This window comes from Stigmatopora argus, chromosome 10 (genome assembly GCF_051989625.1).
Source record: "Stigmatopora argus isolate UIUO_Sarg chromosome 10, RoL_Sarg_1.0, whole genome shotgun sequence".
In the NCBI taxonomy this organism is placed as follows: domain Eukaryota; kingdom Metazoa; phylum Chordata; class Actinopteri; order Syngnathiformes; family Syngnathidae; genus Stigmatopora; species Stigmatopora argus.
This window is the reverse complement of record NC_135396.1, coordinates 14,019,186-14,046,823: the sequence shown is the minus strand read 5'-3', so window position 1 is coordinate 14,046,823 and position 27,638 is coordinate 14,019,186. Positions and strand designations below refer to the sequence as shown.

The 27,638-nt window shown below is 41.0% G+C and overlaps 1 protein-coding gene across 2 annotated transcripts in view; it reads left to right on the top strand.

Moving 5' to 3' along the window:
* The window catches only part of pi4kaa (phosphatidylinositol 4-kinase, catalytic, alpha a), a 44,173-nt gene that overhangs the window by 1,936 nt on the left and 14,599 nt on the right, over positions 1-27,638 (top strand). Inside the window, exons 2-37 of one of the 2 annotated variants that reach the window (XM_077611219.1) lie at positions 903-1,019; positions 1,097-1,190; positions 1,325-1,413; positions 2,446-2,518; positions 2,595-2,872; positions 3,705-3,771; positions 3,837-3,985; positions 4,055-4,120; positions 5,439-5,535; positions 5,603-5,794; positions 5,856-5,956; positions 7,276-7,405; positions 7,484-7,616; positions 7,715-7,810; positions 7,883-8,066; positions 8,139-8,239; positions 10,464-10,632; positions 10,803-10,853; positions 11,918-12,026; positions 12,097-12,233; positions 12,309-12,442; positions 14,051-14,133; positions 14,232-14,302; positions 14,550-14,674; positions 14,750-14,831; positions 15,112-15,195; positions 16,192-16,281; positions 16,361-16,480; positions 17,083-17,175; positions 17,247-17,403; positions 18,385-18,512; positions 19,467-19,625; positions 19,700-19,851; positions 20,993-21,100; positions 22,082-22,209; positions 24,867-25,022. In XM_077611219.1, coding sequence (XP_077467345.1) covers positions 903-1,019; positions 1,097-1,190; positions 1,325-1,413; positions 2,446-2,518; positions 2,595-2,872; positions 3,705-3,771; positions 3,837-3,985; positions 4,055-4,120; positions 5,439-5,535; positions 5,603-5,794; positions 5,856-5,956; positions 7,276-7,405; positions 7,484-7,616; positions 7,715-7,810; positions 7,883-8,066; positions 8,139-8,239; positions 10,464-10,632; positions 10,803-10,853; positions 11,918-12,026; positions 12,097-12,233; positions 12,309-12,442; positions 14,051-14,133; positions 14,232-14,302; positions 14,550-14,674; positions 14,750-14,831; positions 15,112-15,195; positions 16,192-16,281; positions 16,361-16,480; positions 17,083-17,175; positions 17,247-17,403; positions 18,385-18,512; positions 19,467-19,625; positions 19,700-19,851; positions 20,993-21,100; positions 22,082-22,209; positions 24,867-25,022 — 4,303 coding nt within the window. Of the gene's footprint in view, positions 1-902; positions 1,020-1,096; positions 1,191-1,324; positions 1,414-2,445; positions 2,519-2,594; positions 2,873-3,704; positions 3,772-3,836; positions 3,986-4,054; positions 4,121-5,438; positions 5,536-5,602; positions 5,795-5,855; positions 5,957-7,275; positions 7,406-7,483; positions 7,617-7,714; positions 7,811-7,882; positions 8,067-8,138; positions 8,240-10,463; positions 10,633-10,802; positions 10,854-11,917; positions 12,027-12,096; positions 12,234-12,308; positions 12,443-14,050; positions 14,134-14,231; positions 14,303-14,549; positions 14,675-14,749; positions 14,832-15,111; positions 15,196-16,191; positions 16,282-16,360; positions 16,481-17,082; positions 17,176-17,246; positions 17,404-18,384; positions 18,513-19,466; positions 19,626-19,699; positions 19,852-20,992; positions 21,101-22,081; positions 22,303-24,866; positions 25,023-27,638 lie in introns of both variants that reach the window. The other variant, XM_077611218.1, reaches the window with a different exon arrangement.

The following is a 27,638-nucleotide window of genomic DNA, read 5'->3' as shown; positions in this document are numbered from 1 at the left end:
TTACCACACAGGTTATCAGAGAGCCATATACACCCATCTAAAGAGCCACATATGGCTCCCGAGCACTAGGTTCCCTAGCCCTGGCGTAGCGGATAGCTGCCAGTTTAAACTGTGCCTTGTATGCGTGTCTCTTTGTAGGAGCCATTTTCGGCGGTCATACTGATATTGTTTTGCACAATGCATACCTGCATAATTTATAGGTACATGCTCTATTCTTAAATAAAACGCCCCCCTTTCACACCTGCATACTGTCGTCCGTTACGTCCATATTTTCACTTTAGCGTAGGCATGGGCAAACTACAGCCCGCGGGCCATATACGGCCCGTTAGGCTTTTTAATCCGGCCCGCCGACGTTGTCCAAATTATAGTAATAATCAATGACCTCATTCATTTCCCTTTCCCCTGCAATACCCTCGCTTCTCCGATAGATGGTGCACTAACTCCAAATTTTGATGCACTGGCAAAAAAGTGAGAACAACAACACAGTTCCCACTGAAATGTGAGTTTCTCTACTGTGTTAAAAATAGCAACTTGCACATGTACGCACAGCAGCAGTACAGTAGCTTAATTAACATGCCACTCATCACTCTCAATTTAAAGACTGCTTTCTTTCATTGAATAATAATATGTTCTTAATGTTGAGAGTAAATTTGAAAATAAATTTTCACCTTCAATTGTGTCTTTTTTCTTACATTTCAATCCCCAGGTTTGATAAATTACATTGCGTGTCCAAATGCTCCTGGCCCGGCCCCTCTGTCAAATTTTAGTATCCATTCTGGCCCGCAAGTCAAAAAGTTTGCCCACCACTGCTTTAGCGCATCACTTTGGGGAAATTTTTTGACTTTTAAGTGTGCCCTATAAGTGTGAAAATAGGGTAGTACCAGTTTGTCTTGCACCCCCAGGTGCAGAAGCTACAATGCATGTGTCCCGTGGACTTGCGAGGAGTCTTCCAGCTGGACGAGAGGCGACGGGACGCGGTTCTTGCCTTAGGCATATTCTTGGTGGAGTCCAACCTGCAGGTACGCTGCATCTATCATGAGGATAGCTCACTTATATTCATCATAACGCTAAGTAGTACACCACACTTTCGTCGCAGCACAAAGACTCCATCATGCCCTACCTTCTTGGACTACTCAAAGGACTTCCAAGAGTGCAGTGGATCGAAGAGAGCTCAGAACGCAAAGGACGAGGTAAGAATCGAACTGTTCTTTTTTTCAAGAAATCAAAGTGAATTGAACAAGTCCTCTCTGGACGTTTTTGTCTGAACAGAGATTTGATCCTGCGAAGATCTTAACCGCCATGCTCGTATTGTGCCTTTCCACAGTGACTCTTCCTGTTGCGGAAAACTTCAGTTTCTGTTTTGTGACACTGCTATCAGATGTTGCCCAGCGAGATGAAATTTTGCGTGGCCAGGTGCGTGTGTGTCTTTGTTTTATTGTATGCCTATGTGTACCTGTATATATGCGGGTGTTTGTCCATTTTTGTATGGATGTGCTTCTGAATGCAGCTCTTTTTGTGTCTGTGGGCATGTCTCTCTTAGTTTGTTTCTTTCTCAATTATGTGTACTTGTGTATGTGTCTCCATGATCTGTCCATTTGTCCATGTTTGTGTCTGTTTGCATATACAGTGATACCTCTACTTACAGATGCCTCTAAATCCAAAATTTTCAGGTTAAAACACACTTTGATATGGAAATGACTGCTCCAATATACAAAAACAAGATCCAAGTTACCTTAAATACACCAAAACCTAAATACATTTGGTGTATCCGTTATTATATTTTGAAATTGTCCTGCTTGACACTCCACTGGCTTCTTATGGCTTCACTACAGAAACTCTCTTTTGACTGCCCTCTTTATTTAAAATTATTGGTTCGAATTAAATGAAGTAGCAGGCTTTGTTATCCATCAAGGAAAAACAGAAGATAAGTAAGTGGCGTGCGGTTGACTGTTATTGCAAGGCAACGCAGGCCCTATCCACTAGCATCACTATGCTATTGAAGCAGAAGGAAGCATTAAAAGCCACAACTCCTTGGCATGGCTTCTCTGTATTGAACGACAAATTGGAGAGACTGGTACTCCTTTGGAGTTCTATTTCATGCTAAGTTGCTTTGAATTCATGTTTTGAAGTTGTTTATGTGCATGTGTTCGTGTGCTAACATTAGCTTCCTCCATGCACTGCACTGTACTCCATGCTTGTTATTCAATTTAATACATTAAAAAATAATTTTCTCTCTTGTGTGTTTCTCTCACCTTTCATACAAAATTGTGAGACTTTGATCATTTTTAAAGAGTTCAGTTGGTAGATTTTTTGAGGACCATGGAACGGATTAGACAATTTACATATAAAGTTCTGGTCTACTTACAAAAAATCCCAGGTTATGAAACTAATTCTTGAACCAATTAATTTTGTAAGTTAGGTAAGATTCTGTGATGGCTATTTCAGATCCTTGAGACCATCATGGACGTCATGCGAGCCCTTCAAGAGCTGTGCACGAACCCCCTGTCCCAGGATAAAGGTGTGCTGATCACACACTTCCTGTTCCTCAACCAATGGCGGGCCTCCATTTTCATGACTTTCCGTTTTACTTTTAGGTCCCAACTATGTGGATTACACATGTCGCTATACAGTCCCCACACTGCTGGGTGTGGCGCGTGCCTTCGGTCGATACAGCAACACTGATGAGCCGCTACTCTCCAAATTGTTCCCGCGGCCGGTAGCGCCCCCCCTGACGGCTGCAGACGACAGCGACGCTGCACGGAGACGCTCCTTCAATGACTTCCGCTCCATCCTGCCCAGCTCCTTTCTCACCGTGTTCCCTGGGGACACCTTGAGGCGCAAGGGTTCGTCTGTGTCCTCTGCCTCACAGCAGGTGCATACTCTGTTTAAAAAATATAAAATAAAAAAAAACCCTAAACCTTAATATACACCATATTGCGGCCTGGTGGATGAGTGGTTAGCCCATCAGCTTCACAGTTCTGGGGTCCGGTTCAAATCCAGGTCAGTCCACCTATGTGGCGTTAACATGGTAGGGTGGTTGGACAATCTAAATTGCCACCAGGTATGGGTGTGAGCGTGACTGGTTGTTTGTCTCCTCGTGCCCTGCGATTGGCTGGCCAAGAATTCAGGGTGTCCCATGCCTCGTGCCTGAAGTTAGCTGGGATAGGCTCCATCAACCCTCTTGACCCTAGTGAGGATAATGCAGTTCAGAAGATGAATTAATGAATGAATATAACAATTTTGGAACTATAAGGCACTACTTACTACAAGACTACTATTTTGTGAGTGCGGCTTATAATCCGATGGGCCTTACACATGAATGACACGCTGAATTGGTGGCCAGCCAATGGCAGGGCATAAGGAGACGCATAACCATTCATGCTCACAATCATACCCAGAGGCAATTTAGAGTGTTCAAACAGCCTACACTTCATGTTTTGGGGATGTGGGAGTGAACCAGAGTACCTGGAGAAAACCCACGAAAGCCTGAGGACAAATGGGGGGCTGGCACCGTAACCACTCGTCCATTGGGCCTTCAAAAACAGCCAGATTCTAGTGCCAAATTCATTGTATACATGTAAAATTATATTTGGAATTTTCACTCGCCACAGCTATGCCAGCCCTACAGGAAGTAGTTTTTTGCAGTTGTGTTGCATTTTCATACTGGTCTGCCACTAGTGACAAAATTAATCATTGTTCATTAGGCCAGTCCTGAGAGAACAGCGCTGACCCCGTGTTCCCCAGCTGACCCCTCAACACCATACTTTGAAGGTGGGTGTAACTGTTTTACTTGTCTGCATATAATACAGTCATTGACTGGAAAATAAAATGTCTAGGTTCCTACCTTCCTGATGGCAGTTCTGTGGACCCCGATTATTACTTCTCCACCATCAGCTCCAGTTTCTCTGTCTCACCTCTCTTCAACGGCTGCAGCTCCGGAGACTTCCACATACCCCTAGACACACTTAGGCAGCTTCTACATATGGTCTGTACACGTCATGCACAGACATGCACATGCATATCTTAATATTTGTCTTAATGTTGTCTTCAACAGGTTGAAGAAATGGTTTCAGAGTCATTTTTAAAGTCGTTGGATGAAACTTTGGTAGAACTTTCAGAGGTAAAACTGCTACCCATTTCTTTGTGGGGAGAGTTTCTTTTTTTCTTTTACATCATGTTATGGAATGTAATTGGTGAAAACGTGCAAAGTTCAACTAACTATACAATCTTCAAGACCAAAACAAAAAGGTGGAAAGTGGTGGCTGATTTGTCAGAGAGACACAGAAGGATTTTCGCCAAACATTCTTGATTTTACCATGGCATATCAAACCTACTAATACACGAGGACAAAGGCTGGTTAACTCCTAGGAGAGGGGTGGCCAAGTCTGGTCCTCGAGAGCCCTTATCCAGTCTGTTTTCCATATCTCCCTCCTCTACCACACCTGAATCAAATGGTGAACTCATCAGCAAGCTGTCCAGAAGCTTGATACCGATCCAGATTATTTGATTCAGGTGTGTTGGTGGAGGGAGGTATGGAAAACAGACCGGATAGGGGCTCTCGAGGACCGGACTTGGCCACCCCTGTCCTAGGACAAAAAAACTATTGTTTGATTGCAACGAATACTACCAAGGAGAGATTACATAGCTGCTTCACACACACATGTAGTTTCTTAGGGTCCAAATGTACGAGGTTATTTTTTACGAGGACTTTAAATTCAAAACATACACCAAAGAGTGATTCCAAAAGACACTTATACATCTTCTGTATCCGACATAAAGAGTTCGGCCAGGAGGGTGGGGTTCGCCAACAATGCTGGGTTCCATCTCATTGTCAGGGTCACAGTTTTTACCGTGGGGTTTCGTAATTGTGATTCCAGCTTTGACGAAAGCTTAAACTACAGTGCTCGCCGGCACTCTGGCCCAGGCATCGACAATCCATTCCAAATCGTCACTTAACTCGCGCATTTGCCATTTTTAGGTGAACGTCCGCTGGATTGACCGCAGTAAGTAGCGTGTCGGCAAGAAATGAAACGAGTCAGCCAAACGGTCAGGGTCATACAAAATTTTGAATTTAGTGCATAACCAAGGATTGGTCGCCCCATCCCTTTTTAGATTTTTTTTAGACTTTTAAGTGCGCCCTTTAGGTGGGAAAATACGATAATTAAATATAATTTCTTGTCACGATGATAGGTCTGCTTTGGCACCACCATGTTCGACACTTAGGCACAAGAACACAAAAAGTGAATAGGACGTAAAAAACACAAAACTAGACAGTACAAACAGTGCCTTTTTCAGCAAATCATTTATTAAGGGCTGCCAGACAAATCTTATGAGCGTAGGAATTCAGTTAATCACTAATAACTAATGATACCAGCCATACAGAAAGAGACTTGTTTGAATAAATATAATTAATTGTCTCTCATCCCCTTTGTTCCAAGATGAATCCTGGTCTTCATGTGTACTACAAAACCTTCAGTGATCCACTCTATGTCGCTATTTTCAAAATGCTCAGAGACACCCTCTACAACCTGAAAGGTAAGTGGTCTTCTTCACCTCACCTCCTTCCTCTGTCATTCATCTTCTTCTCATCTTCTCTGTAAAGACCTCCAGACGGACTTTGTAAAAGAGGTGCACGACTTTGTGCTGGAGCAGTTCAGCAGCAGCCAATCGGAGCTGCAGAGGATCCTGCATGACGTGGAGTACCTGCAGAGTGAGCTGAGCCCACTCAAGCTGCGCTGCCAGGCCAACGCTGCCTGCGTGGACCTCATGGTGTGGGCTGTCACTGAGGAACAGGGTAAGAGCCATAGTCAACCATAAGCTGAAGGCAACCTCATTTTTTTTCCTCTTGTCCGCAGGAGCTGAGAACCTTTGCAGCAAGCTGTCAGAAAAGCTGCAATCAAAGACCTCCAGTAAAGTCATAATTGCCCACATGCCCCTCCTTATCTGCTGCCTGCAGGTAACAAATTGGAGCCAAATTCCTACTGTGTACCTGCTTTGTTTTATGGGGCACCATGTTCTATCTTATACATGAGGCTCTATGTACTAGTGAGTTGGCCATTCTTCATTTTACCTCTCCTGCTTAACTGCTTGGACACAAGAATCCTAGAGTGTCTTTTTGGGGTGAAGCTGTTTTGAAGAGTGTTCTCCCTTTGTGTACTTTTATATTGTGTCCTACAATCAGAAAATACTGAACAGATGTGGTTTTATGAGGACAGAGACAAAGAAAGAACAGAGGAAGTAATTCTACATAACAGGAATGAATACGATTATGGAACTTAGTCCTAAGGAGCATTGCAAGCTCCCTGAAGTGGCCTTTATCAGCCTCATAACCAATGTTCCCTCTAAGCTGCGCGCGTGCGCAATTGCGCACTAGTCACGTCTTCTCTGCGCACAGTTAATCATATGGAGCGCACAAAATAAAATCCCATTTTTTTATTTTTTTAAGCTGTGAGGCCGACGCGCGAACCAGTCATCCGCCGGGCCGCCCTAGTCATTGATATTAATCATTACATTGTATTATTACTAAATAATTTATGTGTAGTAGACATGCACCTGCTTAAGGCAGGTGTGATACTGGTGTGTGCCCAGAGCGAGCAATGATGATGTTGCTCACACCGGTACTCAGTGTGCTCAGGGATGTTGTCTTTCTGCCCAGACAAACCAAAAATTAGAGGGAACATTGCTCATAACCAATGGAAATGGAGAAGATGGGTCAGGTTAGGGTATGACAGAGCATTTTAGATCTATTGAGATGTAAGGAGTTCATTTTATATCCTATGTAGTTCCATGAACATGTCCTAAAATGCATCTTGAAAATTATTAAACACCCAATTGTCACTACAGCTTGTATCACTACTCTTTTGTGGTTAAGACAGGGGTCGATAGGAGGGGGGATCCCTAGGTTGGCATACTTGGGAATAAGAATATCCGGTATTATTGTGTTCAAGCCCGAGCTGTAGTCGATGAATGGCATTCTTACATAGCATAGGGATGGTGCCTTATTCTAGTGGAAGGTTTGCGTCATGTTTGTCCACCTACAGAAACCATTTTTAAGCAAAAATATGTTTCCCTCCTCTCTTTTTCCATTTTCAATTTAAGAAAAGCTCCAGGGAGCCACTAGGACACAGCTAAAGAGCCATGGGTTGTTGATCCCTGGGTTAAGAGGTCTACAAACACCTTTGAATTAAATTGACCTGTTTTCTAGAAAAGCTTTTAACAAGGGCTTTTGTGGAAAAATAATAAATGCATATAATCTGTGTTTTTCTGTGCGTCCAGGGCTTGGGACGCCTGTGCGAGCGTTTCCCGGTGGTGGCCCACTCTGTCACCACATCACTGCGGGACTTCCTGGTGGTGCCCTCTCCGGTCCTGGTCAAGCTGTACAAGTACCATAGCCAGTACACTCCTGGTGAGCCACTGGTCCCGCTGCGTTGCAATGATATTCTTGCTCTTTACTAAAGACAGACACGCCTCTTAATTTTTGAAGGAGGTGGTGAAATCAAGATCCATGTGACCAACGAGCACTCCCAATCTACCCTCAGCACCAACCCAGGAAGCAAGAAGAGTCAGCCCTCCATGTACGAACAGCTGAGAGACATATCCATTGATAACATTTGCAGGTAAAGTCCCATTCACATGTACATTGGCACTTTTGGGACCATCCTACGCACCATCCAAATGCCTTTTTGACTTATGCCTTTGGTCGTTTCCCCTTTAGGTGTCTGAAGGCGGGCCTTACCATGGATAATGTCATTGTGGAAGCCTTCCTGGCTAGCCTGTCCAATCGTCTTTATATATCCCAGGAAAATGACAAGTTAGTAAAGATCTGTTTGACATCAATCTTTTGAAAAATCCAAACTCATGCTTCGTCTTCCATATCGGTCAGGGATGCTCATTTAATTCCGGACCACACCATCCGGGCTCTGGGCCATATTGCTGTGGCCTTGCGGGATACTCCCCGTGTAATGGAACCCATCCTGCAGATCCTACAGCAGAAATTCTGCCAACCACCATCCCAGCTTGATGTACTCATCGTTGACCAGCTGGGCTGCATGGTCATCACGGGCAATGCAAGTGTCTCTACTCAAAACCCCCATGCTCCTTCCAAAGAGCTAACGTGCTAATGTCTCTTGTCTATGCAGCAATACATCTATCAGGAAGTGTGGAATTTGTTCCAGCAGATTAGTGTGAAGGCCAGCTCTATGGTCTACTCCACCAAGGACTACAAGGACCATGGATACAGGTTGGGTTTAACCTGTATTTGAAACCTTTTCTTTTTCATCATATTACAAATAATTATAGTTTTGTTAAACAATAACACCAATGGAAATAGTTGCACAAGCCAAGGCTCACCAACTTTAAATTCTACTTTATTTGTGACGTTATGACTTTTGATCTGTGTTCTAACTTGGTGGGTGATGTGCATTAGCATATGACAATGTAGTGGACTGTGGAAGGTAAGGAAAATCTTTCAATCACTGTTTTTGTGCTCAGGCCAAGACAAATGAATTATTACTTTGGCGCCACATTATTAGGTTTGAATTTGTGCAAAACCATACAGATAATATCTTTAGCTTTTTCTTTGTTTCAATGGGAATGCCATTTTGTTCAACATTGTCCAGTGTTGTTTTGTAGGGATTAACACCAAATTGTATTTTCACCTAGAGACTGTAAATTTCTTGTGACCAAACCTGCATACCTGAAAATACTACGTTGCATCATGCAGTGTTTTAGAGAATGTCAGCGTACATAACTGCTGAACTTTTCCAATGTCTGTGGAAAAAAAGGTAGACTGTGCTATTTTGGCATCTTGAAAAGTACATATTGGAGAAAAATAGTTTGATCACCCTTGCACAGTTGGAGCTGTGCTAAAACCCCCCCACAAAGTAGCATCAACCCAGTTATTACTAGCATACTACATGTTTTTGCCCCTATACAAATTACAAATACACAAGTACAATTATGAAGTGTATTTATTAAATATTACAGTTAAAAGCATATGAAAAGACTAATGTGTTAATATCTAAATATAAACTCTATAAAAAATGATAAATATACTTTAATGCTATACTCAGTGAAAATAGTTCCTCTCCGCTTGATATAAAAAAATAAACAGATTATTGGGAGTTTTAGTCCAACTCCTCTTTGTCAGATTCGAGAGGCATTGGATCAATGATGTAATCTTCACGGGGCGCCGTAGAGCCAGCAGGAGGAGCTTCTACGATAGGTTTTCGGCGCACAAGGAACAGGGTGATGGGGAGTTGATTTGTGACTGCTGTTTCTTTTTTTGTAAAAATATGTTTCTGTACAAGGACATGACACTGTCAAAACGATCGGCAAATGCGATGGCTCTGACCATGTTGTCATTAATCTGGACCCGTTGTTGTAAACTGCACGCCATATCGAAGTTCTGCAGATTTCTCAAAGTAAGACCATGGTCTTCATCCTTGTTTTTGTCAATTGCTCCATCACCATCTTCTCACTCCCCGATTGCATAATTTCGATGAGGTCCTCATCAATCAGGTGGGTTGAGTGGCTTTTGAGCAGCCCTTGCTTGCAATAATACCACGAGGCCCATGAGCGGCACTGGTACTAGGCTCAGGTTCATCTTCACCGTCGTCAGGAGCTAAGATATTGTATGAGGTCTTGGCTTTGGTTTACAGTCCGAGCTCCAGACCGATAGAACATTCCATCCATCTTAACAATGGTTTTATTCCTAGCGGTTACCACTCGCTTGGTGTCCTTGGAAAAGGATATCGTTGCTGTCTTCTGAATGTTCGCTTCCTCTTTCTTTATCTATGGCACGGTAGATTCATTTATGCTGTAATGGCGTGCTACATGGGCATACTTACTGTTCACCTTCATCATCACTAGCAACTTCACTTTTTTGGTCACTGTCATGTTTTTTCTTGGGCTCATTGGATGCCTTAGCTGACGCAGGATGCTTGGTAGTCATTTTTAATGGCGATTCAATATCTCAACTAAGCTGGAATAGGCTTGGTGTAGTCTTTCTCTACGAGGTCAAGTGCGCGATGCAAATTTTTTTCTGAAGAAAACAGGAAAAGGCAAGGTGACGTCCTTTTCTATTACTCTGCGCGTCATTCTTTTATGGCAAAATTTCGGCGCAGAGTGCCACCCAACTCTGCGTCGAAGAAGAAGGGAGGCCCTGACTTCCGTCATTTTTCATTTCCTATCTTCCTATCAAGTTTCCATGTGAATTTTGACACTTGTATGAAATTTTTTTATTTGGATACTTAATTAAAAAAATGCAATGTACTGAAGCCACGAAGTCGTGAAGGATGACAGTATCTTGATTAACCAGTATTCATCTATATGTATGGCGCATCGGTTGTAAGGCACAGCCTTGTGTTTTGAGAAAATTTAAGTCTTTTGAGTACACCTTATAGTGCGAAAAATACGGTAATTCATTGATGATGCCTTGGATGACTCTTGTGTCATGTGTGCAGACACTGCTCTTTGGCCGTCATTAACGCTCTGGGCAACATTGCGGCCAACATGCAGGCCGAGCAGATGGTGGACGAGTTGCTTGTCAACCTGCTGGAGCTTTTTGTCCAACTGGGCCTGGAGGGGAAGAGGGCCAGTGAGCGGGCGGCGGACAAAGGCCCGGCTCTCAAGGTCCAATTTGATTTGATCGTGTCTCAAGACGCTTAAACGATTTTATTGTTATTACTGAGTTCTTAAGAAACATACACACTTGTACAAGTGTATTGTAACGTCATCGATAGTTAAGTATATATCTTTTGTAGTTTTTCCAATAACATTTTATTCTACATTGTTCCATGCAGGCGTCGAGTAGTGCTGGCAACTTGGGCGTCCTTATTCCTGTCATTGCAGTGGTAAGATGTTTAGTTGTTAAAGGTTGATATCTTCTAAGTAATAAATGTTGCTTTTGTTGGTTTGACCATTTGCAGGTATTGCTTTGTTTAAAAATCTTGATCACATGGGCTTCATTATGATATGCAACAGTATATTACATTTATAATTATTTAGTGAAAAGGTAACACAATAATTATGACATATTTTACCCCCAATATTTTATTTTTTTCAATTCACATTAAGTTGAAGTATAAAAAATATCAAGTGGTGTTTCAAAATCACATCATCCAGTGTAGAGAGGAACATCACAGTGACAGTATATTATTGGTAAAAAATATGTAATTATACAAAATATCTAATTATTCACTAATACTTGTTAGTGGTTTTTATTCATTCTTAATGTTCGCATAATATCATTATAAAGCATTTAGTATCCATATTGGAACCACTTGTGTTGCCTGTGTTCTGTGTGGATTATATACCTTGCTCGGTTTGAATACGGCTATTTTCAACTGTCTTCCATGCTAACTATTGAATGGACATAGGGCCAAATTTAGGCCAAGTGGTGATACTACTATGACAAATGGAATCCCATTTAGGTAGATTGCAGCGCAATTGGTCTATTTTTAGGAACAGACAATGATGACAACAGATCGGTAAAATGCCCATACAAAGTTTTATATTTGGTTAGCTATATATATATATATATATATATATATATATATATATATATATATATATATATATATATATATATATATATATCAACATATGGTACAGCACTACTTGCAGGTATTTTAGCAGTCAATTTCTAACATTCTAACACACCCCAATTGCCCACAACACAAATGGCCAAAACTACACGGAAGTAAAAATTAGGAGTACAACTCCTGCCTTGTTGCTGCCGCACAAAGCAAATATATATACCCCAAGTGTCAACTTGTGAGCGAATTTCTCTAACTTCATCTTCATGATGTGTAAAGTAATACTGTATCAAAAGATACAGTAATTTACACAGTTTACTAAACCAATTGGCCTTGCTAACTACTATTACTTGAAGTTGAATCATATTGGTTCCTTTCAGCTAACTAAAAGGTTGCCACCGATCAAGGAAGCCAAACCTCGCCTCCAAAAGCTCTTCAGGGATTTCTGGCTCTACTCGGTGGTCATGGGTTTTGCTGTGGAAGGCTCTGGTAAGACTTTACTAGTTCTTTTATTTGTATTCGGGGAAAAACATTTGCCATGCCACCCACATTGATGTAGGTCTGTGGCCTGAAGAGTGGTATGAGGGCGTATGCGAGATCGGCACAAAATCGCCGTTGTTGACGTTTCCGAGTGGCGAGCCTCTCCGCTCCGAGCTGCAGTACAACTCTGCTCTCAAAAACGACACGGTCACGCCGGTGGGCTAACATAATCGAAATCTAATCAAACGTATCTCTGGTACGCATTGACACCACTTTACCTATCTCACTCAGGCGGAGCTAAATGAGCTGCGCAGCACCATTATAAACCTTCTGGACCCGCCTCCAGAGGGTGCCGCGCTCATCAACAAGCTGGATTTTGCTATGTCCACCTATCTGCTGTCTGTTTATAGGCTGGAATACATGAGGTGAGTGCACACATTTTATCAAAGGAGCAATATACTGTATGCAAGATGAGTTGCCAAAAATGGTACTGCATACCTGTCAACCTCTGCCGATAACTGCCCTTATAAATGATTATGATTCCCCTTACAAACCCCCCAAAAACCTTACAAACACCGTACGAGTCGTACAGTGTTTGTAAGGTTTTTTGGGGTTTGTAAGGGGAATCATAATCATTTGCAAGGGCAGTTATCGGCAGAGGTTGACAGGTATGGTACTGCTACCAGGATCAAAATATTCACTTGACTGCCATCCCCTTTGCCTTTGGGCTGTCTTATAAGTGCTTCGCATTGGCTAATCAAACTGCGTTATCATACCACTGTTGCATTTCGAACAGTGATTAGAAAATGCTTTTTCTGGACAAATTGCATGGGTAGGTTTAAGTACTTTTAGTACAGGTACATATACTTGTAGTTTAGGTACATGCAAGTACACTTGTTTAATTACAAGTACACAAAAGTCCAAATACTTGTGATTTAAGTACACGTACCTGCGTTGCGTTGTACAAAATGCTGGTCATTCTTTTTTTTTCATAGTGGTTACTACTTGCTTAGTGTCCCTGGAAAAGGATATTATGGCTATCTTCCGAATGTTCGCTTCTTCTTTCTTGGTAAAAAGCACGGTAGATTCATTTATGCTGCAATGGCGTGCTACGCCTTTTTCGGTCACTCATTATGTCTCGTTCTTTCTTGGGCTCATTGGCGCTTAGGAGGCATTTTCAAGGACGATTCGAAATTCAAACAAAGCTGGAATAGGCTCGACGTAGTGTTTTTCCACAGGTAATGTGCGTGAATTGCAATCCGAAGAAACCAGGAAATGGCAATAGGTTATCCTTCTCGATCTTTTATATTCGAGCGTCATTCTACAATGAAATATCGCTTCTTCAGCGCTGAGTGCCACCCAATTCAGCGACGAATAAGACTTCTGCCATTTTTTATCCCCTGTTTTCCGCTTGCGAGTTTCAGCGTGAATTTTGACATTTTTATAAACTTTTTTTTATACTTAATATAAAAAAGACGCGATGTACTGAAGCCGCAAATGTTTTTTGCCGCGAAGTGGTGAAGGAACACAGTATTGTGGTTTAAGTAAATGCAAAAACACAGACTTGTAGTACAAGTTCTTATAATTTCATGGACCTGTATACATACTTGGGTAAAATTAAGTACACGTTCTTGTGGAAGAAGTAAACATACTTTTAGTATTAGTGCAAGACGTATATGCACATCCTTGTCTTATTTCTGTAATCTTAGTTTACGAACCCTATGGAGCTCTGGCAACCTGGATGAGGATTAAGAATTTGTATCTTAATTGACTGGTTGATAAAGGGCAGTATATCTGTTTTGAACACAGAATTTAAAAACATTACACGATTTACGGGCTGCTAGCCGACTTTTAAAATGCAAAAATTTATTTTACCATTGAGAACCGTGCCAGAACTATTTCCCCCAAATCACGTTGCTTTAATCTCCGTTGAAACGTTAGGGCCATTTAATGAATAATTGAAGTGCAACTGTTACATATTGCTCCTTTGAGCCCCAGACCCTAAAGTTACAGTCACATTTGTTCCCCATCAGGATGCTGAATTCATCGGACTCAGAACGCTTTCAGGTTATGTTCCGCTATTTTGAAGACCGAGCCATCCAGAAGGACAAATCTGGTAAACAGAGATTAAAAATTATATTTTAGCCTATATTTTTAAATCACGGAACATGTGTTTTATGTTAATGGTTCTTGTATTTTGTTGTTTAACTGCAGGCATGATGCAGTGTGTGGTCGCTGTCAGCGACAAAGTCTTTGAAGTCTTCCTGCAAATGATGGTTGAGAAAGTAAGATTTTGTTGCTGTCTTTTATCCCACCCATTGGCTGCCATTGCAGTTGATGTCCAATCAATTTGAAATGGGACAGTCCCAGGGCTCTCACTTCAAATGGCAGCCATTGTTGAAAATGACTCGCTTTCTCTGAACATGCGATGTTAATGGATTAATTTTGTTTGACGTGACGAACCCGGCGAACACTGGCCACATTTACGTCCTGATATTCAGACTGATATCAATGAAATATTTCATTTTCCAGGCCAAAACCAAAGCGCACGAAGAGGAGTTGGAGCGCCACGCTCAGTTTCTGCTGGTCAACTTCAATCACATCCACAAGAGGATCCGGAGAGTGGCTGATAAATATTTGTCCGGGCTGGCCGAAACGTGAGTATGGACAAACGAGACAAATGCTGTCTACCCGCCTCGTCTTCAAACTGTCTTTGTTCGCTCTGTTCTTAGCTTCCCGCACTTGCTATGGAGCGGCCGTGTGCTGAAGACCATGCTGGACATCTTGCAGACACTCTCGCTCTCGCTAAGCGCTGTAAGTAACGGGTACATATTATTTTATTATTTATATATATTATAGAAGAGAGCCATAGTCTTATTTGAACAGTTTGAGGAAAAAAACACAAACAATCCAATAGCTAATTATCATAACCTGTATGACTCAAAATCACCACTGGCATAAAGAAAAAAAAGTCACGAGCACACTGGTATTTTTTTTAAAATTGTATTGTGACATGTGAGGTCCAGCCATTAGGCTAACAAATTCATTTGGAATATAATGCTGAACCCATTCACATTCAACATTCTTGCTGCAGGACATCCACAAGGACCAACCTTACTACGATATTCCTGACACTCCGTACAGGATCACGGTCCCTGATACGTACGAAGCTCGGGAGGTAAATTTTTGGGAGGGGTTTCATTTTTTATTTTCATTCCATTTGTTTTATTTCAACCTGACAATGAAAAAATCAGGTTAAATAACAATTAGCTTTTACTAACATTCAGTGACACCTTGTCTTGCAAGTTCTATAAATTCTTCAAATTGGGAATTGCTGCTTTTTTATTCATTTATGCTGCAATGGCGTGCTACGCCCTTTTCGGCCACTCATCATGTCTCATTCTTTCTTGGGCTCATTGGCGATTAGGAGGCATTTTCTAGACAATTCTAAATCCAAACAAAGCTGGAATAGGCTCGTTTTACTGTTTTTCCACAGGTAATATGCGTGAATTGTAATCCAAAGAAACCAGGAAATGGCAATAGGTTATCCTTCTCGGTCTTTAATATTCGAGCGTCATTCTACGATGAAATATCGCTTCTTCTTCTTCAGCGCTGAGTGCCACCCAATCCAGCGACGAAGAGGGTTAGGGTTTTATCCCCTGTCTTCCGCTTGCAAGTTCCAGTGTGAATTTTGACATTTTTATAAACTTTTTTTATACTTAATATAAAAAACACGATGTAATTCTTCAAATTGGGAACTGCTGCTTTTTTATTTTTTTTGTCAGGTCACTCGTATCTCAAAGCACCACTGTATGAGTAAACTCAATTGGTTTTGGTACAAATTATAAACATACGAATGACAGCAAAAGTAGCATCATGTCCCTTGGTAGGGTTGTGGAAAAAAAGTAGGGACTTGAAGTCTGAAAATTACAGTGCATATTGTTTCATTGGAAGTCACGGTACCACTATTAATAAGCTCCTAATAAGAGAACTGAGTTGACAGGGCTGAAAGCATTCAGGACATACAATGCAAAAAAGGAATGAGAAAGAGAATTGACAGGAAAGCCGGTAATCATTTTTAAAGACCTGGACATTGCAAATGATACATCTTATCAGCTCAATCATTCTTTCCTATTACCCTCACCAGCTTCTTTGTTCATCTGGTTGATTATAGAGCATCGTAAAGGATTTTGCCGCTCGCTGTGGAGAAATCCTGAAAGAAGCCATGAAATGGGCTCCATCTGTTACCAAATCCCACCTGCAGGTAACAGCAGTCATGGATTCATGGCCCTCATTTTCTTGTGGAAATGAATATTTGGTAATGTAATTGCTGTCTTTTCCAGGAATACCTGAACAAACACCAGAACTGGGTTTCTGGTCTGTCGCAGCACACTGGCCTGGCCATGGCTACGGAGAGCATCTTGCACTTCGCCGGCTTCAACCGGCAGAGCACCACACTTGGGGTGAGTATATAAAAATGATCTTCATGTGAAAAACGATGACTCAAAATTTTTAGGAGAAAAAATGTCTCCCTACAAAAAAATGACACTCCTAATAAAGCATAGTCATTTTGTGATGTCAGTTCTCCTGGCACACATAAAGACTTAAAGATCCAATAATAGGGCTTTGGACAAATGGAGGGCGGCCCGGCGCAAGAGTGCTTAGGGCTTCGGCCTCACAGTTCTGGGGTCGAGGGTTCGATCCCAGGTGGGTCGTCAGTGTGTGGTGTTTGCATGTTCTCCCCGGGCTTTCGTGGGTTTTCTCCCATCCTAAATACATGCATTTCGGGGTAATTGAAGACTAAATTACCTCTAGTTATGAGTGTGAGTATGAATGGTTGTCCTTCTCCTTGTGCCCTGTGATTGTTTGCCCACCAATTCAGGGTGTACACCGCCTGCTGCCTGAAGTCAGTTGGGATAGGCCCCTGCAACGCATGCTGGGTTAAACTGAAGTGTCGTTTGCTTTTCTGAGGAAATGTGATTGGAAGTTGGCTATTTTGGTTTGACTTGCCATTTTTTTTTTTAAATTCCCAATGTCATTAATTGTAATGCTCCCTCCCCCGCAGTCCACTCAGTTGAACGAGAGGCCAGCATGTGTGAAGAAGGACTACTCCAACTTTATGGCCTCCCTCAACCTGAGGAACAGATATGCCGGAGAGGTCAGTAGACTGCTCATCTATAACCATAATACGTTCAAAGCTGGTGCTGATTGTTTCTCTTTTCTCTGTAGGTTTCAGGTATGACCCACTTTGCACAGGCAGCACGGGGCCAGCAAGACCTGGGCCGTTTGATGGTGAAGCAGATGGGAGAGGCTCTAGACTCTGCCCAGCCCGAAGGCTTCACTGAGGCCATGTTCAAACTGGCTGCCTTGCTCATCAGCACCAATGGTTCGTTGTTCATTATTATTTACACTGAGGGGCTAGACACTAACTGGCCAAACGATTGGGGCCTATTTGGCTACATTTTGGGGGGGATCGGTGATCGGTCAATCACTAAAAATATCACCGATCTTCTGTTCGCCAATGGTGCTTGAAGTCAATGAGCCACTGTAGCTCACTAGCATTTAGTAGGCTGACATTGGTGGTCGTTAATATGAGCATATATGTGCACCTGTTTTGTATTTTCATATGTTGTATTGGCATCCCATATTGTCACTGTGTGGTAATTATTTGGCAGGTGCTAGATGGCAGAATTAAATGGTATTTAGTTTAAAGACAGAATGAAAGACTTAAGAGACTTGATATTTTTTAGTGTTTCTCTTCTCCAGAAAATGTATTTATCAACGGCTTTAAATCTTATCCTTTGCATGTTATGATGCAACATACTGCTGCATGTTAATTTTTGGTCGTGGAAATTAGAATTTTGTAGTTTGGAGAGATAACCTTTGGACTTCAAATATTTTTAGAAAACCACTGCATGTCCAGTTTTCACTAAGAATGTTCAATATTTTACATAAAACACAATAGATTGAAATTTTTAAGGTGTATGGTGTTCTTTATGAAAAAACAATCGGGATAGATGACAATTGGGATCGGCAGGTCAGGATTTTTAAAAATGAGGGTGATGCTAACCTTTTACACCAATTATGATTCTGGAATGACTGTCATTTTTCTTAAGCAATTTTAGAAGAAAACCCACACCTGTACTCATATTTTTTAGCAAGTGACATAATGTTTTTTGTTAGAATCAAGAAAAATTGATATGTATTTTTGAGATTTGCTTGCTGTATACCCTTTTTGTTACAAAAAAAAAAAAGAATTTCTCGAAAAATGCGACAATTCTGGAAAGTTTCTTTTTCTTTAAGAAAATAAGAATTCCTAAGGATTTTTTGGGAACACTAATGATATTTGATGTGTGTCTGCATGTAGAATGTGACCCACAGCTGCTTCACCACCTCTGCTGGTCTCCTCTCAAGATGTTCACCGAGCATGGCATGGAAACAGCCATTGCATGCTGGGAATGGTTGCTGGCAGCACGTGTTGGCGTGGAAGTGCCGGTAAAAGAAAAATAAATCTAGCCTTGTCACATTGTTACCTTGACATACATGCGATTATTTACTTTTTTTTTAACGGTTTGTGTTGTGAGCCAAAATTTGAGTCACATCCAAGCTTCATGTACCCGAAACAGCAAATGAAGAATAGACTTTCTTCATTCACCAGGAAGAAGAAAGTCTTGCTTAGGCTGATTGAACGCTCAAAATTTCCCATAGGTATGAGTGTGAGTGTGAACGGTTGTCCGTCTCCGTTACACGGTCGATTGGTCGCCGGTCTTTTGGTCGCCCGGAAGCTTATTGATAATTACCATTTAAATCGTTGCTCAAATTCCCTAAATACAAACTGCGAATTACTATTTAGTCATACTTAATGCCCTAGTAATTATTAGGCTAAAGAAAAGCTCCAAATTTCCCGGACTTTTATTGTTTTTTGTTGGAGAACTTGTTAAGACCCTGACTGATGTAGCTTCTTAAAGGGACAACGCATGTACATACAAACTCTTATACACTCAGACGTCGGCTCGGTGAAACAGCTCATGGCCATTGTTGGCTTTTATTGATGCGTAGACCGTGTTGTTTTACCTTGTTTTGTCGCCGGTCTTTTGGTCACCCGTTGTCGCGGTGACCAATCGACCGCACGCGCCGTCTCCTGGTGCCCTGCGATCGGCTGACCACCAGTTCAGGGTGTTCCCCGCCTCTGGCCCGAAATCAGCTGAAATAGGCTTGAGCACCCCCCGCGACTCTTGTGAGGATTAAGCAGTTCAAAAAATGAATGAATGAATGAAATGAAACGTGATCTGTGACTTTGAAAGTGATATTTTTCTTTCGTTTAGTATTGCTGGCTCGGATTGGAAAACTAGAAGAGTACTCAATACTATTACTACTATTAAAAATTGACTCAATTTTTTTTTTAAATAGGGAAAGAAAGCGCCCAACTACTGTACTTTTCCATTGCAGTTTATGCGGGAGATGGCGGGTGCATGGCAGATGACAGTGGAGCTAAAGATGGGCTTATTCTCTGAAACCCAGCGTGAAGCTGACCCACTGGCGGCGTCCGAGGAGAGTCAGCCTGTCCCCTGTCCACCGGATGTCACCCCACATCACATTTGGATTGAGGTTGGCTTGTGACCCCATTTCAATCTCACCTTCTTCCTTTCTTCAACTCATCCTCTTCATCACTTGGTATCCAGTTTTTGGTGCAGCGGTTCGAGATAGCCAAGTATTCCAGTGCCGACCAGGTGGAGATCTTCTGTAGTTTGCTCCAGCGGTCACTCTGTCTCAATGTGGGCGGAGCCAATAGTAACCTCAACCGACACGTCGCAGCGATCGGTCCTCGCTTCAGGTTGCCTTTCGCCACAATATTCTACGTTTTTAGATTTTTTAGACTTATTTCAAACAAGCTAGTAGCAAATCACGTTGCAGTGGTTTATTGAATCATGGGAGAAGATTTAAACACTTAAAGAGACAGACAACACCAAGTATAAGTGACCTTCATGAGTTGCTCAAACTATTTAAGAGTGCAAATTTTTACCTAGATAATGGAGAAATTATCCATTATTGTTAATAATTATTGTTTGTTGACCGAGTGGTTAGCACAGGGATGGGTCCTGGAGGGCCGCTGTGGGTGCAGGTTTTTGTTCCAACCTATATAACTGACAGTTTAACCAATGAGATTTCTGCAGAAAACAAGAAGCACCTGACTGCAATCCACTGATTGCACTGGTAGGACACTAGATTGGTGAAAAGGTGCCCTCTCAATGGGTTGGAATGAAAACCCGCACCCACTGCGGCCCTTTGTGGAATAGTTAGCACGTCACCCTCACAGTTCTGGGATCGAGGGATCGATCCTAGGTAGGTCCCTTCTGTGTGGAGTTTGCGTGTTTTCCGCGGGCTTACGTGGGGTACTCCGGTTTCCTTCCATGTCCCAAAAACATGCATGGTAGGCTGGTTGAACACTCTAAATTACCCTCTAGGTATGAGTGTGAGTATGAATGGTTGTCCGTGTCCTTGTGGCCCGCGATTGTCAAGCCACCAATTTAGGGTTTCCCCCCTCTGGCCCAAAGTCAGCTGGGTTAGTCTGCACCACCCCCCGCGACCCTAGTGAGGATAAAGCGGTTCAGAAAATGAATGAATGATTTACAAATCAGAAAAAATCTATAGTTGTTTTCATTTTATTAAACCAGATTTCTTCCGCTGGGATGCACAAGATAAAGGTGTTGTCTGTCTCTTTAACAAATTAAGTGCATTCAGCTGACTAATCGCTTCATTGAACGATAAGAAACAAACACTTGGCTCCACAAGCTGATTATAATTGGAACACGTCAAGTCACTCAACTTGCAGACTGCATGACAAGTGTGGCAGGTATTAACCAGCCCTACACTCTCGCTGGTTGATACTCACGTCACTCGCCACCAATGCTGCCGACACTGTGTGCTGCCTTTTGTATATATGTCTTTGCTGCATGTTTCCTTTGACGCCACAGGCTCCTGACGCTGGGCCTGGCGGTCCTCCATTCCGATGTCATTATCAACGCCACTGTCAGAAACGTGCTCAGAGAGAAGATCTATTCCACAGCCTTTGATTATTTCAGGTACGCTCACATCCAAACACAGTCTTACCTTGACTTAAAGCACATCAACTTAAGATTTCTTTTCCTTGATCGAGGATACACGGTAAAAAATAAAATAAATGCAATTTTGTCTTTGTTTTCTGGGCCAAGATTTTATTTGTAGAACCATTTATGAACAAAAAGGGGAGAAATCAGGATTACAGGGAATCCTCGAATTACTAACTAGTTCCGTTTCTAAGGTGTCGACGTAACCTGAATTTTTATGCATAATTTGAATTTCACCGTTAAAGTCGAAGTTTGCGTATATATATATATATATATATATATATATATATATATATATATATATATATATATATATATATATATATGCATACATACATATACCGTATTTTCATGACTATATGGCGGACCGCATTTAAAGGCGCAGTGTCAGTAACGAGTGCTATTTCTGTATTTGACACACACTCAAGACGCACGGCATTTAAAGGCGCAGCCAGGCATGGCAAAACATACACCAGCTTAAACATACGGACACGCGCTAAAAACACGTTTTTAAAAAGGCAACGGAAGCAAAACTGAGTTTGGTTGTACTTTATTCAGCCATTTTACAATGTACTCGCGTTTTGTTGATCAATCATCACCCAAAAATCCATCAAAGTCCTCATTTTCTGTGTCCGAATTGAACAATTGTTCAAATGATTAATCAAAAACGCCGGGTTCCTAACTACAAAAATAACTCCTTACTGCTATGGCGTGTCTCTGCAGTATCTAACACCTTAACTTCTTAAATCTTTGTATACCTTCAAACGGCCTTTAGGCAACTGATTTTTAAAAATTATATTTGGGGGCACAAAAAGCGTGTTACACTTAAGAAATTCTGGTAAACGCAGAAGTCTTGTAACCACAATTTAACCTGATTTATCTCTATTTGTACTAGCAGCAAACACACAGATGTGTGACTAGCACCTGAAGTAAACTCAGCTTGTATTTTGTCTGCAGCGTGTCTCCAAAGTTTCCCACCCAGGGCGACAAGCGACTGCGCGAGGATATCAGCATCATGATCCGCTTTTACGCCAGCATCCTGTCAGACAAGAAGTACCTAGCGGCATGCCACCTGGTGCCCCCCGGTGAGCTTGGTACCACCCCGGCCCCGAGCACCCTCTCTGCCGGGATATTCGGATCGCTTATCGTGTCCAGCACTTCTCCGATATCAATATTAAGTAAGCCTCAGCGATGGCGGTGGCGGGAGCATGCGTGTGCATGTGGCAAATTTCATGCCTTAATCAATCCTCACTGTGCTGCTCATTGATCATCATATACCTTTTCATTCCAAACCTCTCTTTCCCAAGAGAGCTAATAGCTTTTCAATACAAATGCATACATACATACACACACACACACACACACATATATATATATATATATATATATATATATATATATATATATATATATATATATAAATACATATATATAGTATGCTAAATCTAGAAGTAGTAATTAGTGATGGATTGATGCAGATTTTTTATTTCATATTTGTTTATACCGATCCGATGGCGATCTAACACTCATATCTTTAGAATAGTAATAATAACGAAAAAAATTATATAACCAAGTTGAAAATGACAAATCACTTTTTTAATAAGCCCTGTTTTTGTTGTTGTTTGCCTAGTGGTTTGATTTACTGAAAAGATCTGCGATTACTTGATCAGATCCAATTTTGTGTCCAAATCCGATACTTTCCAATCCATAAAAAATAACCATAACTGGCGCCAATACTAAATTACAGATCATGTCATCACTCATTAATGGCCTGTCCATTCATTTCAACTGATGTTCATTTTTTTGACTGTTTTGAGTTAAGTGTAGCCTTGAAACAATATTAACCTTTATTCTAAGGCACATTTGTGCTAAATCTATTTTGGGAGAAGTTTTTACATCTTGTGTTTTGTGCAAAGTGCACTGGTGTTGATTTCTTTGCATAGAGAACTTAGGTTATTTTCCAAATTTTGGTCTTGGATTTCCTCTGCGTAAAAGTCTTTGAGCAGCCACGAGGAACTAAAGCATGAATTTGTCACTTGCAATACTACTCATCATCTCAAGCCCACCTGCCAGAACCCTTCCTCCCGGTTCATCAACATGCAAGAAAGTATAACTTGAGTATAAGTATTAATGAACAAACCCCTTCATTTCCATTCTGCCATCCACTGTTAAAGACAGGGGCTCACTGTGAGAGTCCCTGAACCCCACATCCTGGAACCCCCCCCTACTCCAAGATGTGAGATTTAAGGGAGAGTGGCTTGCTATCATGACATCAAACCCTTAAAAGCCTATACAGTACATCTATCATTATCATCGCATTGCAGAATCTGGAGGATAATTTGTCTTAAAAATATGAAATTGAAAGATAAGCCTGTATGTTTCTGGTTTTCTGCTATATACTCATCAATTATAGGCAGTTATCACAGGCTTCATTACCTCTGCTTACAGAATAATTCTAAATGTAGCTTTTTCTAAGGAGTACACGATAGCTATTTATCTTGTAGTTATTTCTGACAATAAGGATAAACTTACCGTATTTTCACGAATATAAGGCGCACCGCATTATAAGGCGCACCCTCAATGAACGACATTTTATTTTTTTTCCATATATAAAGCACACTGGATTATAAGGCGCCCTGTCTATTTTGGAAAAAAATTAAGAATTAAGTGCGCCTTATAGTCGTGAAAATACAGTACTTATACAAAGAATTAAATAAAAATGTAATTTTATCATTCTGATCAAATGCATACCAAAGTTACGTCCGATAGAGTTATCAATACATTCTGCCTCACTGGCAACAATTGTTGCCAGCCATTAGTAATTTTTGACTTGCAATAAAAATTCTGAAAGGTGCAACTTTTTTCAATTATAAGCTAATAGACAACTTAGACGCAGATGTTGAATATTTTAAACATTATTTCTAAGTGCTTCCTGAATTTGGCCACAGGTGGTTTAAATCAATGCCAACTCATTTTTAAAAAAAACCATATGAACAATACTTGTAGTATCAGGGACATACATTTATTCCAGCCCTTATTTCGGAAGATATCTGGTGATGTCCTATCTACCGTATTGTTTAATTTGCATATTCATCTTTTGAAATATTGTTCAATAAGGTAACTATTTCCGCAGTTAGAAGTGACCACAATTATTCAGAAATAATAACCCAAAATGAAATGAGTTTTTTTAATTTCATATTGAATATTATTATATATTTTTTCATTTTATTTTAACTGTCATTTGAGACTCTTTTTGGTCTTTGGGATTGGTGGGATAAAATAAAATGGGGGTTTTGTGGGTACTTAAGATTTATTTGGTGTTTTTAAAAATATTTTTAATCATTCTTTTGTCTTAGTTTTTAAAAGATTTCATCGTAGGTCATTCACAATTTCAAATAAACTGCAAACTAGAGACAGATTTGACATCAAAATACAATTAGATTGGCTTTGCTAATTCCAATACAAAACAAAGAATTGAAAAGCAAGAAGAAAATGTATGTTATCCACCAATTTAAATATAGGCTCTTACATCGAAAAATAAATACTAAAATCTATAATAAAGTTGCAGCTGAGAAGAAACTGCAAGAAACCTACTTTGTTGTTTGGTGCAAGTCCAAGAAGTGCAGTTCAGGGCAAGCATGTCAACCTTAACATCTCCATTACTGCTCATGTGGATGTGATTTCCACAACACTGTCATTGTCACCTTTTTCTCTAAATGTGCATTTGTGTGATTTCGGACAGACAACCAAGACCCGTCGCTGAACAGTTTGTCAGTGATGAATGCTGCCGATATGCGCAGTAACGTCGACTCCAGTTCTCGCTCGCAGCAAAGTGGCCAAGGTTGGATCAACACGTACCCCCTTTCCAGTGGTGTGTCCACTGCATCTAAGAAATCTGGTAGGGTTTTCTTTAAATTGAATCCTTAACCTGTCGTGGAAACCCCAACTGTTGCTTAAAAACCTTAAAGCAGGGGTGGGCAAACCGCTCCTCGAGGGCCGCTGTGGGTGCAGGTTTTTGTTCCAACCGATCCAGCACAGACACTTTGACCAATGAGATTTCTGCAGAAAACAAGACACACCCGACTGCAATCCACTGATTGTACTTGTAGGACAGCTGATTGGTGAAAAGGTGTCCTCTTTATGGGTTGGAATGAAAACCCACACCCACTGTGGCCCTTTATGAACTACTTTGCCCACCCCTCCCTTAAAGGGTAGACAACACCGTCACGTACATGCATCCCAACAGAAGTGAGCTTGTCTAAAAAAATGAGGGGGTGGGGTGCAGAATGTTGTTCTTCTGATATGCAGTAGTGTGACAAGAGTAGTAAATAAAAGCTTTATCAGCGTCCTTCATTTCATCAGTGCGCAATTTGCAAATACAGTCGTACCTTTACTTACGAAATTAATTGGTTCTAAGACTTTTTCCGTAACTTGAAAATTTTGTAAGTAGGTGTACTTTATATGTAAATTCTCTAATTCGTTCCACGGTCCTCACACAACTACTAACTAAACCCTTTAAAATTGGTCTAAGTGTCCCTATTTTGCATGATGTGAGGAAACACAAAAATGAGAGAAAATTATAAGGAAATTATGTACAGACGCTCCCCTACTTACGAACATTCAACTTACGAACAACGGTACATACGAACATGTCTGCAAATTGCGTTTAAGTCCAAAAATGTTCGCAAGTCCAATTTTGTATTTCACGCCTTTTTCGGAGTAGTACTTCTTTCCGCCGCTAATACCGACGCCTGGCGCTGTGAGAGCTCAGCTCACCCAGCATCTACCTTCTTCTTCGTTGCAATGCGGAAGTGCGTGAATGTATCTCCAGTGTGCAAAGAACCTTTTTCATTTGTATCATTGAATATCTCATGCATCCAATATTGAATATGGTTGGTAAAAAGCTAAAGGCTTCTATTGAGGGAGTTGCAAGGAAGAGGCAAGCCATTTCATTTGAAACGAGTGGCAATAATAACGAAGCTTGATGCGCGTGAGAGTGGTGAGCGTTTCACGGGCATTGAATCCTTCGAGCGTCAGTACCATTTATAAACAGAAAGATCGAGCAGCAGGACCCAAATATTGAACGTTGCACAAAGTTTGCAAATCAATTGAATGATGCCATACAGTGCTACTGCATCATTTATGATGAAAAAAAGAAGAAAACTGCAATCGTCATTAGGTCGCTTCTTTTGGCCAGTTTCTAATACATAAATCTCTCTCTCTCTCTACAGTACTGTACATATTCTCTCCATTTTTTTTTTTTTTTTCAGTACAAACCAATGCGTGTTACTTATACAAGCCTTAAACATACAAATGCACTTGTATAAACCTTCAATATACTTATATCGGCCTTAAACATAAATTATAATACAAAATATAGCACTGAATCAACTTAAAAACAAATTCAACTTATGAACAATCGCTCGGAACCAATTACGTTCGTAAGTTGGGGAGTGTCTGTATTATTGTCTTAAAATAAATAGAGCATATTAAAATGTGCCTTGCACCGCTGAAATATCTCCGTCCGTGGCTGTTATAGATGGAATACCACTGTTTGCCCGCCAGATGGCGGCAAGAGACCCTTCTAGCAGGGCCGCAAGCCGTCCACTTTGTAGAACATTTTAGACTTTTACGTGTGCCGTGTGTGTGTGTGAAAATATGTGCCACGTTGCATTTGTAGAGTTTTTAATCGCTTAATAAGGGGAATTCAAAATAGAATAATGGATAAGGAAATGAATTTACTTTTTGGGAGGTTTTGTAACTTCTGTTCCATATCTCGCGTCACTCATTTGCATATAAAAAAAATCGTAACATCAAATTTTCGTACCTAGAGGCATTCGTAAGTAGAGATATGATTGCAGTTCAGGGCAAACTAGAGACAGTTTGTACTTAACTGTACTTAAAAGTGCTATGAAATTCTACAGACCATATTTTTGACACAGAGTGACAGAAAAGGCTTTAGCTGCCTCCGCCTCACCCATTAAAAAAATCTCCACACAAAAGGTGACCCCACAAACATAATATTTTATTCTGTTGTTGGTGTATAACCGCCCTGTCATCCGGTCAACATGTACTAGCTAGTCCAGCACTAGAAAATATTCTGGTTGTGACATCACAACCAGAATTGCTGATCAAAAGTGGGCTTTCCCTGATTCTTTGTTTTGGATGAGGAACTATGAAACGGCAAAATAAAAATACATAAGTGCAGTTTTTTTTTTAATGGTCATCATTTCATAGCACCTCTAAAGATTTTAAGCAATAGTTTTCAGCATGAAAGTCATTTATACAAGCTGTTCCCTGTCCCCTAAGCCTAACTTGAAACTCAAACCCTTTAGAAAGGGCACTGATGCAACAGGAAAAAAAATGCCGTTATTACCGTATTTCCTGGACTATAAGTCGCACTTTTGTCATGCTGCGCCTGCGACTTATACTCTGGAGCAACTTATATGTTTTTTATCACTGTGAAAGGCACAAACCTGTTACTTTCTGCTTTTTAGTTTATGTTTTTTTTTTA